Here is a 12,736-nt window from a genome sequence, read left to right on the forward strand (position 1 = left end):
AAGACCCCAGATGCTATACTTTTTGATAGCCGGGCACCATCAGCTTTCTTTGCCTGTATTCATTTTTTGTATTTGTTATTAACTCCCCATTTCACTCCAACAACCCCTACACCATAACTCTAAGGATCTATTATTCTATATATTGTCTCTAGATTTACCCATCTTGGATTTCATATAAAGAAAATCATAACATCCCCCCTCCCCCCAACAATAGCAAAATAAAACCCTGAAAAACAAATGATAAGATGGTAAAATTTAGCCCAACTTTATCTTCCTCCATTCATTTTCTTATTCAGTCTGACAAGGTCACCATACACAACCCTGGTCAATGGTCTGAGGGGATTCAATGGAAGCTTAATATTTATAGGGATCCAGGAAATGGAATTCGAGCTTTACTGTCATCCATAACTTTCTACAAACTAGATATGCAGAATTTAAGCTTGAATGCAATTCCCTCCTCTGATCTTTGATTTTATTATTTACAACCCTTGAATCACACAGCTGATGTTCTTCTTTGTGAGCTTAGCTGACTCTTCATTGACACGGCTGCTTGTTTTAAGACCCTAGCCACTATTCTTTCTCTCTGATAGCCAGACACCACCAGCTTTCTTCACCACACTTTGCTGTGACACCTTATCTTCAGACTATACCACAACTCTTCTTCTTGGTCTCTGATAGCTTTCATTTATATATAATTCTTATTGAGAAGCTGCTTTCTCAACTGCAAAGAATTAAGTTAAAATGTCAAAACGTTTGGTTTATTTTGCCCGAATCCTAATCTTAAAATACAGGCAACATCCTCAGATTAAAGTTAAAACAGAATAAAAATGATAAAGCTTTAACCATCAATACCTTTCTCAAGTTTCAAAGACTTAACATTAAAGACAGTCCCTGAGTTCCAGGTGTTCATCTCCCAAAAGTACCATGCACTGACCAGTCCTACTTGACCTTTAACAATCGTGTTCATTCACCCTCAGAGTATCGACTAGACCGCGGATGGCTAGAAGAACGAACACAGCTTTGCAGTGTAGCCTGAATGCACCTTAGAAATGAAGACAGTGAGACTTCGTCTCACATACTCTGGATATTAGGAGGGGCCAGTTCCTGGAGAAGGACATCAAGGGTGGTAACAAGACTGTCAGTGAAAAAGAAGCCCTTCGATCGATAGGGTGACACTGCTGTGACAGCTACAGGCTCAAACACAGTAAGGGTGGTGAGGCTGGTGGAGGACGGCTTTATTCAGGTGGATACAAGTTGGAGGAGCTAAGGGGATAGCAGTGAATAAATGTGCCCTCACTTTGAAATGATTGAGCCAAACCGCGCTCACAACAAATTCCCCAGCACACTCGCCTTCAGCTGCTTCAGGCACAGCTCTGGAAATCGTTGACAAGCTTTGAGCCTTTTCTTGTTCGAATCAAACTAATGCTATTGAGTTGAGTCTGACTTGTGGACCCTATAGGACAGAGTAAAACTGCCCACAGGGATTCTAAGGCTAACAACTTACGGAAACACGGAAACAGACTGCCACAGGGTGGCTGGTGGGTTTGAACCAGCCACCATTTTGGTCAGCAGCTAGGTGCTTTGACAGCCCCACTCCACCCCCAGGACTCCCTGTTGCAATAAAATATGGTTAGCTAAGAAATATGACAAGATTTTCTCTTTAATCCTAAGAGAAATTTTTAAAGTCTTTCTAGGTCAAACCCTCCGTTGCTTCACTCCATCCTCCTTCAATCCTCTCCTGTTCGTGTCTATCCTGTGTCCGTCACGGGGAGGGAGGTGCTGAGCTCCCAAAGAGCCATAAGGCTCCTTGATCCACTCTTAATGACAATCAGTCATCCACACAGTCGCCATGAGGTCACAGTGAGAGGAGGACGTCACCCTGGTCATTGGGACTTAAACTGTGGAAGAGTAATGACGTGACCTGGCACGACAGAGTACACGTCTTAAAAGGCCCGCTGCAGCCGAGCACAGCACACCAATGACTCACTGCCCCACCGGAAGGCAGGAGGCTGCAGGTGACAGGAGACCAGCTCCAGGGCAATGGCTCGCTCTGCGCCTCCCTACAGGAGGGGGCTAGCCGAGGAGGCCAAACCCACTGGAGAGCCGAGCAGACCCCTGTTGCCCCGAGGCATTGCTCTGGGCATGTAGGGATCATCTTGGCATCTCAGCTGCTGTTGCTGAGCTGCTGCTGCAAGTTATGACAAAACACCATTTCGGTTGGGTGACAACCTGCACGTGCACACACACTTGGGACTTAGACGACAGCAGGCAAGCCGAAGGCAAAGTCTGGTGGTGTTGCAGACAAGACCTTGATGGCACTGTCTACTTCTCAGTGTCAGATGTCTTGAAACACACAGCTCCACCCGGTGTTTGAATGGCATTGAGCACCACTGCCTGCCGCTTGGAAGCACATAGGCACCGAGAAAGCGCTTTTATCGCTTTGCCAGCGTCCTACACAGGGCTCGGCACTCTTACCTGGTGACATGGTCTGTCGGGGTTGGAAAGCACAAGGCCAGGTCCGATGATATTGAAGGTCGCATCGATGTGCATTGGATTGGGATCATTAAAGGAGATGATATGCACTCTGTAGTCTGGCGCAAGATGCCTACGCATCCATTCGATGCCCAGGTAGTTTGTAACCTGGAAATAAAAGGAAGCCGTACAGTGTAACCATCTGGTTCTATGCTTAGGTACCCACAGATGCTCAGGATGAAGATATTTTCATTTAAAAGCAAGAAGCACAGTAAGAACAGTGTAAAATTCTGGACACCGCCCTTTCCAACCTGGCTTCTCTGAGCGAAGATATCCCTTCCAGCCCGGATGAAGTCAGCGGCGTCGAAACACGGCTCGAATTCAGTGGTGACAAATTTTCCCTGAGCGGCCAACCTGTGCCTGTCTGCCACCGAATTGATGGGGTAATCCTACGGGGAGCCAGAAGAAACACAGAACATCTCGGTACACGCATGCCATGTATCATGCAGCCAGGACTAAGAATGAGAGTTTACATTCATCATTTCCTTCACCAAGAAATACTACTCAGTCCTAGATGACGACAGGCAGAAAAACAATACTGATACGTTTTATTCTTTCCATAAATGGCCCAAACACAAGTGATATAAGGACACACATTTCCTTTCACTGTGAGTTTTGTTCCTGGAGATCAAGTTCTCTTTCTAAACGAACCACATGGACCTCAGCTGTGGGACTTCCCGAGTCGGTGCCCTGAGGGAGGCTTTCGTCCTCTCAAGGCTTTCGGGAAGACTAAAGGGACCCGAGGATATAAATAAAACACGTGGTCTAGGACCTCGCACACGGTAAGGACCAAGTATTACTAGCCACCGTTATTGCTGCTGTGTCGCTGTTTGTATCACAAAATCATTTACTTTTTCTGGCAGTTACGTAATCTGCTGTCAACTTGCAAAGGGGTGGAGTCTATCCTGTCAATCCGGTTGCAGCTTGATGACCTCATTTGGAGGCTCCACGGAGATAAATAGCTCACTGGGAGGCCAGATACACAGACTCTCCGCTTGACATTTCTGATGACAAGAGACATGGAGCTTTGCTGATGGAACCAGAGCCTTGGAGCTGGAGGAGCCACGTGGAGACCCATGCCAGTGGTAAGATGCTTCCTCTGCCACTGGAACCACAAGACTTTCCACCCACTGGCCTGTGATCTTCCTTCACTCAGTGTCATGGCATGTGTTGAGTGAGTCTGAAGAGGAATTTACAAACTGATATTGGACATATATGGGCTAATATTGGACTTATGGGCTTGATCTGGACTGAGCTGGGACGTTTTCTTAATATACGATTGCTCTTCGATATAAAACTCTTATACACACGAGTCTACCTGGATTTGTTTCTCTAATCTACCCAGACTGGCACACTTTTATTTCCATCACCAAGCACTCATTTCCGAAACAGCAGGGAGTGCTTTCAGCGTCTATTCAAGTGTCTCCTCTATACCAGGAATCAGAATCTCGATCGTCGCCTTCGTGGTGCATCTGCAAAACTTACTCAGAAGACCACCCATCACCCGGGACTTACTTGGTCATAGAGCTCATTGGCCATGGTGGGCTTCGGAGCCGTTGTCCACTTGGCCCCGCGGTGGAAGTAGTCTTTGATGATCGACCGGTAGGCGCGGTATTCAAAGAAGCGTGCGCGCCACGCCATGGGAGCCTCGATGATCTCATTTCCCACGACGATCAGGATGTCTCGGGGCATCGCACCATATAAACCTGTCAGGTCAGAAAGGTTGCAGGGCAACCTCAGGCATGCTGATTGCCAAGGCAGCAAAGTCTATGTACAATGATCCATTTGCTTGGCAAACAAACAAACAAACAGAATCTCCCCACACAAATGCCTCTACATCATCATTTGCAAATGAGAAACCCAGGATGGTACGTACTAGAGCGCAAGCATGCCTTCTATGCAGGGGGCTGAAGCGAAGTAATAAAAAGAAAAACAAAACTGAAGCACTAAGGCCCCTGTTCAGAGATCTTGAGCGACCAAGTTTCCACCACATGGAAGCGCCTTGCTTGCTACACAGACACTGTTTCCTCCTAGCATCCCAGGATCACACAGTCACAGTCGCAGCCAGGAGTCTTTCCAGGACTGTCAACTAGAACCTTGAACACAAACACGGTGCTCCTTCGAGTAAAGAGCACATGTTTTGAGAACGATGATGCCAACAAATGTACAAAGGTGCTTGACACAATGGATGGATGGATGGATGGATGGATTGTAATAAGAGTTGTACAAGCCCCCAGTAAAATGAATAATAATAAAAGATGGTGGTCTTGCAGCAATGCCAGTTCAACATCAAAACAAAAACGTAGTTATCTTCATTTCCATTCTTGAGAAATATTAAACGAAACCCACACTTGTGCAAAGAAATGATTCTACAGGTTAGGAGAGACTGCTTCTCTCAACGTGACCACAGCTTTGCGACAGCATTTAGAAGGTCTTGCTTGTCTCAACAAAAACCAAACACAGGTTTCTCAGACCTGAATAATCTTGGGAGTTTTGTGAGCTGAATGTCTGAGAAATGATCAGACCTTTCTCTTTTCGACACGGTAGAGAAGATGCTAAGATTAAGACTAGCAGGGTAGCAATCAGACGTCCACTTACCCGTAGACTCGAAATCAGGAGTTTTGTACTTCAAAGACCAGTCAATGAGGTCAGGTCTCCTCACGGTCACTCCTTCCATTTTCAAAATATTGCACATTTCTTCTATTTCAACCACAGCCTTCTTCAAATGTTCTTTGGGAAAATATTGGCCCCCGTGCTTCTGGTAAAACGGCCAGTACTTCTCATATGTGTTGGCCTAGAAGCAGAAGAAAGTCAATAAAACACTTGCAGGAGAAACATGCGATTCCTCACTAGTTCAAAGGCATACCCGAACCAAGGCCAAGTCCTGCTCGGGGTGGGTCCCTGGCACGGAGCACAACGTCTCTTTGGGCAGAAACTCCATACGTGGAGCACAGAACCCTAAATTCCCTTGCTATCGGGGGTCTCTCACTGCTTCTGCCTTGGCATTGCCCTCCCACTCACAGCGTCTCTGCTCACAGACTGGGCTGCCTGTTGCCCAGTTTTTGCCTTGATTCACAGACAAAACAAAGGGTCAAAGGTGCTCTGCTCTCCGGTCTCAAGGACATTCAACAAGAGGACAAAACGCCACGAGGGAACAGAGACACACCTAGACTAACTAAGTCAAAGGGGTCTTTGTGCCATCGCGGGGCCAGGACTGGACTGTCTCCCGAAAGGCGGTGGCTACCCGCCCCAGCTGCTCGGAAGCCCAAAGGAGCGCTCTACTCCGGGCCACGGAGCGGCTATGAGTTGAAGAAGTGCACTTGATGGCAGTCGGTCTGTTTTTGTTCTTTAATACGGAGCAAAAAAAAACAGAGCTTTACCTGTAATACGGAGCTAAAAACCCAGGACTTTGCCTGTACTGGGAAATAGTTCTTTGTGGGAAAACAGGACACAGCCTCCTTTAAGGTCAAGGGCCATCCTCTCAAATAGGCTTTGCTCCTCTTAGAAACCCATTGCTGATTTTCTGCTCAACAGAAAAGCACTTGGCAAAACTGTGTGGCGGGACAGGCAGGCCTTCTGTGGGCCCCTCCCACCCTGTCCTTTCAGGGTCTGGCCCCACCACCTTTCCTCTCCCCCGCCCACCCAAGCACTCGCAAGGCCTCAGGTTCTTTTGTCTGGAAGTGAGGGAACAGAGAAATTCCAATCTTTAATAGCTGAAAACATGCTTACCACTTAGAAGCTTTGCTAAGGAAGACTTGAATGAGACTTGAGTGAGACAACGGGTGGAAGGTAGGCTTTAAAAAGAAAACTCTGGTATTCTTCATTTTCTATCGAAATTCCCAGTCAATTTAAAGGAAGTGTAGGTGATGCCTATTGATGTCGTTTATCAAGAGAGAGAGAACAATTCCAACCAGGAGGTCCAAGCTCCAAGAAAAAGTCATGGCCCTCCATCAAGACTGTCAAAGCAATGTATACGCATATACTTTAAGTCTTGAAAAAATTTAAAGTGGCATCTTAAATGTTTCTATCCATCAGGTGCTCAGCTGGCAGTCCTGCGCCAGTCCGATAAGAAAGAGGGCTCCCTTCAATCAGGCAGCTTCAGAGAATGCTAAGTGTTACAAAGAAAGGGGATATTTCTAGGTCTAGAAATGAACTCACCTGAGGCTTAATTTTCAGTCCCACAACAGACAGGACTTTAGGGGGAACAATAACACTGGTTGAATCGTCAGCCCTTTGAGATGGAGCGGGCAGCATTGACCCAAGAACAACATTCAGAAGGGGTAGGAAAGGAGGAATGGAAACCAGCACAAGGACAAGTGGGATGAGTGATGTGACATTGTGGCGACTGCCATCAATGGTAAGAGGCAAACGTGTGTGAACCGCTGAATGGGAAATGGAGCTGCACTGTACACCTTCATCCACTCACGATAAAGAGCTGTTTTTAAAAAATGAGAAAACTGCACAGCGGGATGGAGTGTATCCGTGTGTTCACTCAGCTAGCTATGCTGTTGATCTAAGAAATAAAGCAAGCACCCATATTCTTTCACAGACAAGGCAAGTGGCTCAGGGGAGCAGCATGCACACTTACTTCCGGGACAGGCAGGACTTGAACTGGGTACCACTCAACTCACAAGCATTACATAAACACGACAGTGGCATCAAACTGGAACTCAAACAGGACCCTGGCGGTTTCGGCTCCAAAGGACGCAGCCACATCCGACGAGTTGGAAAGTTATTAACCTGATGTGTGAACATGTTTTAAGTATGCTCAATGCGCTTCTTACTGTTCCCAAAGACTACGCTCATCTCGACCGGACCAAAGGTCCAGACGTGTAGCTTTTTCATGTCCAAGACAGTAGCTAGATTGCTTAGTGTGTGCGCTTCCGTGTTTTCTTCAGTCTGATAAGTATCAAAGAAATGGATGCAGATCTGCCTTTTGCTGGCCCGGGATCTAGTTTTACATCAGGGAGGCTGTAGACAAGCCTGAAAAAGCGGAACAAAGAAGCTGCAAAATAAAGCTTGGCAGACTCAGTCCAGGGGCCAAACTTTGCCTGCTGCGAGTAAAGTCTTCCGGGAACGCCAGCATGCCCAATAGTTTCTGCACGGTCTGCTTTCTCACGACGGTGGCAGCGTTTCAACCCTAGCTTACTGTCGACAACGGGCCTGAACTTTTCCTACTTGGCTGTGTGCAGGACTACCTAATGGTGCCCACTTCTCAGTATTGAGTTGCTTTGCTTTTTTGTAGCCCTACCAGCAAACAGCGGGCTCAATTTCTGGCCCAGAGAAAATGTTACCATCATTAAATAGTTGAGGTCTTTTTTTTTTTTTTAAAGCTCAACCCACACCTAAAAAAGTGGGGAGAGGGTAGTGACTGCCCTGTTTTCTCCTCCTAGGAAGTCCGGGAGCAGAGACCAGAAACAGGATAATAATGACTCTTTATATTCCTCTCAGACACATCCTGCAAGCATGCATCCATTCACCACTTCCTCCTTCTCATGCCAGGCACATCGCTTCCATTCCACTGAAGGACAAGCAGCCTTTGAGACTGTAACACTGGGTGACAGATGTGCAGCTACATCGAACTGCCCCAAACCTTCCCAGCTATCCTGCATGCCCACTTGTGCACAGCCAAGCTTGTCTCGATAAAGTAAACTTTCCTGGGAGAAGAAAAGTATTTAAACACGTGTGAGCGTCTTTGTATAGTCTAGAAACTGGCAAAGGTTGGACAAAGTCCAAATGAGTGAAGTTGGAATTGTTTACAGTTCTTTTATAGCCTTGAGTTAGCAACCTTCTACTGAGTGTCTGCAAATTAAAATGCATTTCCATTGGAGGCTTAGTGTATAAGGTTTTCAACAAGCTTCTGTAGAACAGAGAGATCAGCTGCACTGAGAAACTGTACAACCCCTGGGAGCCTAAAATCCTTCAGGGGAGTTTGCCAAACAGACTTGAAGTACCTGACAGTGTTACCCACCTTGATTAGTCTTGTATTCTTTACAATTCTTTATTTAAGAAAGATAAAAACAAGGGGAGAATGGGGAGGGAGGGGAAAAATGAGGAACTGATACCAAGGGCTCAAGTAGAAATGTTTTGAGAATGATGGCAACAAGTGTACAAATGTGCTTGATACAATGGATGGATTGTGATAAGAGTTATATGAGCCCCCAATAAATTTAAAACAAGATAAATACAAAGTATGTTTCGGGTAGGAAAATAAAGAAACTACATAATTTTAAGAAGCAGTGCTCCTGACAAATATTCCATTTCCTCAAAATTTCTCTAGCACTTATATTTTACAACCTAGCTTATGCTCTAAGTACCTATAAACAACTAGCTATATTCTTATGTTTCATTATTCCCAAACGGATGAATTTTCCAGGCCATTTTCTCCAACTAGAAGGTTGGGTTTTGTCTTAAAGAAAGCATGTGTATTTGGGATTTGTAGTCGGACACTCAAACTGTGCAAGGGACTGACTGGTTCCAGGACCCCCACAGATGCCAAGGTCTGTGGATATGGATTCTGACCCTTGGATAATACAGGTTTGAACCGCAGTGGCAGGTTTATCCATAAGTTTCCATTGTTTCTTGATATATCCTCCCTCCAGGTCTGTAAACTTCTGAAGGGAGTGTTTTCATCTCTCTAGCCCTCCTCTGAAGAATATTGTGCTCTGAGGCACCCCATGTTAAAACAACAGTGTTGGCATCCTCAAAAGACCCAAACGATGTTCCTTATAAATGATGAGTTTGGGCCAAGACCAGAGCTGAAGCTAGATAGGGTAAGGTCTCCCAGTGAAATTCTCAAAGGCTAGCCCTTGCTATCCTCGAGAAACAGGCAGGCACATTGTTATGATGAGAGAAAATTCCCTGGCACAAGGTTCTTGGGTTTTTATCTAGCAAATGCAGTTTTCCATCAATTGTCCTATCTTCTGTGAGAAAATCTATCAAGATTACCCTTCAGAAGTTTCAAAAATCAGCTATTAGAGGCTTCTGAGTGAAGCTCTCATCTTGAATCTAACAGGCCCTGCAGCTCCCCTTTGGAGCCACTGTTTCGACTGGAGCTCTCTCTTCATGAAGGTACCCTGAGGAGAGCAAGACAGTGGATCGCTGAGAAGACTTGTCTGCAGCCATCCACTGACTGAGGAGATGTGCTGAAATGCTGGCTTTGGCGTAAACCCGTGTGTGTGTGTGTGTGTGTGTGTGTGTGTGTGTGTGTGACCTAGTTTGCTTTGGTGTCAACCCATATATGTGTGTGTGACCTAGTTAGCTTTGGCATAAACACATGTGTGTGTATGTGTGTATGTGTGACCTAGTTTGCGTTGGCCTAAACCCATATGTGTGTGTGACCCAGTTTGATTTGGCATGAACCACTTATGTGTGTGTGACCTAGGTTGCTTTGGTGTAAACCATAGTCACCACACTTTTTGACTCTCTAAGTTGAGCAGATGACTGGAATGGGGAGTGGTGGGATGAGAGCCAGCTCATGAAGGATCTTTAAGGCCTTTATCCTAAGCAGGGGAAACATGCAGCGTAGAGGGCGAAGGAAACCGGATGAGTAACATGACCCAATTTAGGTTTTAAAAATCACCAGTGGCGGCTGGCAGCTGACCTGGAGAGGCAAAACGGGGAAGACGTTTTTAGGCATTCGGCACGAATAGCCTGGGAAGCAAGACCCCAACTTACGGCCGTGCCAGAGAGGGAGGAGCGGAGATGGGTATGCGATTCACATGGACCAAAGGCTTATTAGATCCGGGAAGCAGGGTGCGGATGAAATACCAGAAGGAAAAATCTAAGATGGTCTTTTAATATGAGAAAGAAGAATGGTCTGGCTTTGGAGGATGGCTCGAAATTCAACTGTAGACGTGCCGAATTGAGGGCGTGCAGAGCAACACCTGGGTACAGTGTACCGAGCTGATCTAGACTGCAGTTCGGAAAGAGATCTGAATCGGACTGCAGATGGGAGTGGAAGCGAAGAGAAAGGCCAAGTGAAGAGAACCCAAATTAAAATCCAGTCCCAACATTACATAGACAGTCAAAGATGATGTGAGGAATTGTCAACAACTGGTATTCCCAGAAAAGGTCTCTCAGAGCCCAAGGGAAGAATTTCAAGAAGGAAGGGACTATCAGTATACACAGCGTCAAGTGAGACGACTTAACATGGACTGCATAGTGGGTTACACACTGGGCTGCTAACCAGTCAGCTCAACTGTTCAAACCTACCAGCTGCTTCTCAGGAGCAAGGTGAGGCTTTGCCGCCTGGGAAGCCCAAGGGGGCCCTTCCACTCTGTCCTATTGGGTCACCTTGAGTTAGAATGGACTCAATGGCAGTGGGTGTGGCTTTGATTGGAGCCACTGTATTTGGGAGGTCACGTGAGAGCAGTTATAAAAGACGCTGGGAGCAAAGGAGTGAATACCCTTACTTTACCTTCACTTCCACGGTGAACGGTGGGACACAGGCGTTCTCTGCTCTGCCCACAATCACTTCCTCTAAGGGGTCCCATTCGTTGTAAGCGGAGACTGGGCAGTCCTTGGGCAGAGGATCAGTGGCCTTGTCCTCAGCTGCACAGGCGTTCCCGGAGGAAGCTGGAGCTGCCTGGGTGCTCTGGAAAGTTCGCTGCACCCATCCTGTTAGGTTTCTTCCAAGCTTTTGAAAACAAAGAAAAAATGACAGTGTAGATTATAGTGGGGGGTGGGGGGAAGGGGGAGTGTAAAGAATAACACAAGTCAGACACTTCAAATCCTTTAGGTAGGGTATAAACATAGATGATAATGATATATAGCTCAGTAGGAAGATAAGAGGTAATGATTACCTCTTGTTGATCAGCAGGTTATAATTTTATCTGCATATATGTTAATGGATATAACACTATAATTCTTTAACACCCGGACACCTCCTCCTGCCACCAGAATGGGTTTCTGCAATCAAGCCTATGGGAAGCACTTCAGAGAACCAGTTTCAAACTAAAGACCCATACCTCACATTCTCTGGCGCCTGAATTCTGAGAGTGACCAAGGGCCATCTGCAGATGTCCACAGTGCCCTGGCGCAAATAAGGGTTAACGCACGCATACAGCTCAACAACGAAAAGGAGACACCAGGAACTTCGCAAGCGCTCATAAATCTGCAAGGAAGGTCTATAAGCCGGAGAGCGCTCATCTACTTACGTAATCCCCTGCCCCCCATTTCTGCGCCACTAGGCTGCCTTAGGAAAGGGGCAGGAGCAGAGCTGGGGTAGTGACAGCTGTCCCGCAGCCAGTTGCTGGGGAAAATCAAACTGCCCGAGCTATTCCTGTCCGGGAATAAGGGACGGTCTGCAGGCGCGCGCTCGGGTCCCAGGGAAGAGGAGGGCGGGACTGGGCCCAAACTGGGCGAAGACAACGCGGTCCAACTCTTCTGACCACTCGGGCCTCCATTAGTACACGTGTGCTTTCTCGTTTCTAATGTTCCCCTCTATTCCTCCCTCCCACATCCCCCCACCCCCCACGCCCCGAATATTCCTAAACCCTATACCCACCCTCGGCCCTGAACGCCACCACCACCTAGCTTTTCGTCATCAGTGCCACTCTTCGTCCTTGCTTATTGCTAGACCCCCACTGCACCCCCACCCCCCCGGGACGCTCGGATGAGTGCACCCGAGGGTCGGCAGCGGAGAGGGGCGAACCCTGCAGAGACGACCGCACCCCCCACCCCCAGCCCTGGCGACGCGCAGGGAGCCATCGGCCCCACAAGGTGGGGACGCAAAGCACGCAGTCCTTCCCCGGAAGACCACCCAGGTCCCTGCCACCAGCCCGGGCCTGGCAGGGCTTGCCCACCCCGCCCCCGCGGCGCTGGCGTGCGACCCTCGCTCACCCGAGACCCGATGTAGTGCACGGCCTCGGCGCCGCGGCTCCCGCCGCGCAGGCACCGCACCCGCAGCATAGCCGCACGCCGCCCGGGGCCACGAGTCCAAAGTTCCGAGCGCCTGGCGCGTGCGTCCGTCCGTCCTCCCTAGGGCGCTCGGGCAGGCGGTCTGCAGGCGAGCGCGGCCCGCGGCCTTTTGTAGGCTCGCCCCGCCCTTGGCCGCCACCCACCACCCGGGCCGAGCCGAGCGCCCATTGGCTGCGCGAGCAGGTGGCGCGGCCCGGGTGCGGGGCCGCCCCGAATTAGGAACTGTCGCCGGCCAGCGGCGGGGGCACGTGTGCGCTCCACTTCTCAGCCTGTGATCAACGGA

General features: G+C 48.2%; 1 protein-coding gene across 1 annotated transcript in view; it reads right to left on the reverse strand.

The window, feature by feature from the left end:
* Nucleotides 1-12,466, reverse strand: part of GATM (glycine amidinotransferase) — a 17,225-nt gene extending 4,759 nt beyond the window's left edge. Inside the window, exons 1-6 of the mRNA XM_030884522.2 lie at nucleotides 12,376-12,466; nucleotides 10,952-11,170; nucleotides 5,131-5,326; nucleotides 4,048-4,238; nucleotides 2,784-2,921; nucleotides 2,474-2,640 (exon numbers count right to left, since the gene is read on the reverse strand). Of these exons, the coding sequence (XP_030740382.1) occupies nucleotides 2,474-2,640; nucleotides 2,784-2,921; nucleotides 4,048-4,238; nucleotides 5,131-5,326; nucleotides 10,952-11,170; nucleotides 12,376-12,444 (980 nt within the window). The 5' untranslated portion in view covers nucleotides 12,445-12,466. The remainder of the gene's footprint in view (nucleotides 1-2,473; nucleotides 2,641-2,783; nucleotides 2,922-4,047; nucleotides 4,239-5,130; nucleotides 5,327-10,951; nucleotides 11,171-12,375) is intronic.
* Nucleotides 12,467-12,736: the final 270 nt, after the last annotated feature.

The sequence above is a fragment of the Echinops telfairi genome, unplaced genomic scaffold, assembly GCF_000313985.2.
Source record: "Echinops telfairi isolate 266 unplaced genomic scaffold, ASM31398v2 ScPeMD7_8;HRSCAF=38, whole genome shotgun sequence".
Taxonomy (NCBI): Eukaryota; Metazoa; Chordata; class Mammalia; order Afrosoricida; family Tenrecidae; genus Echinops; species Echinops telfairi.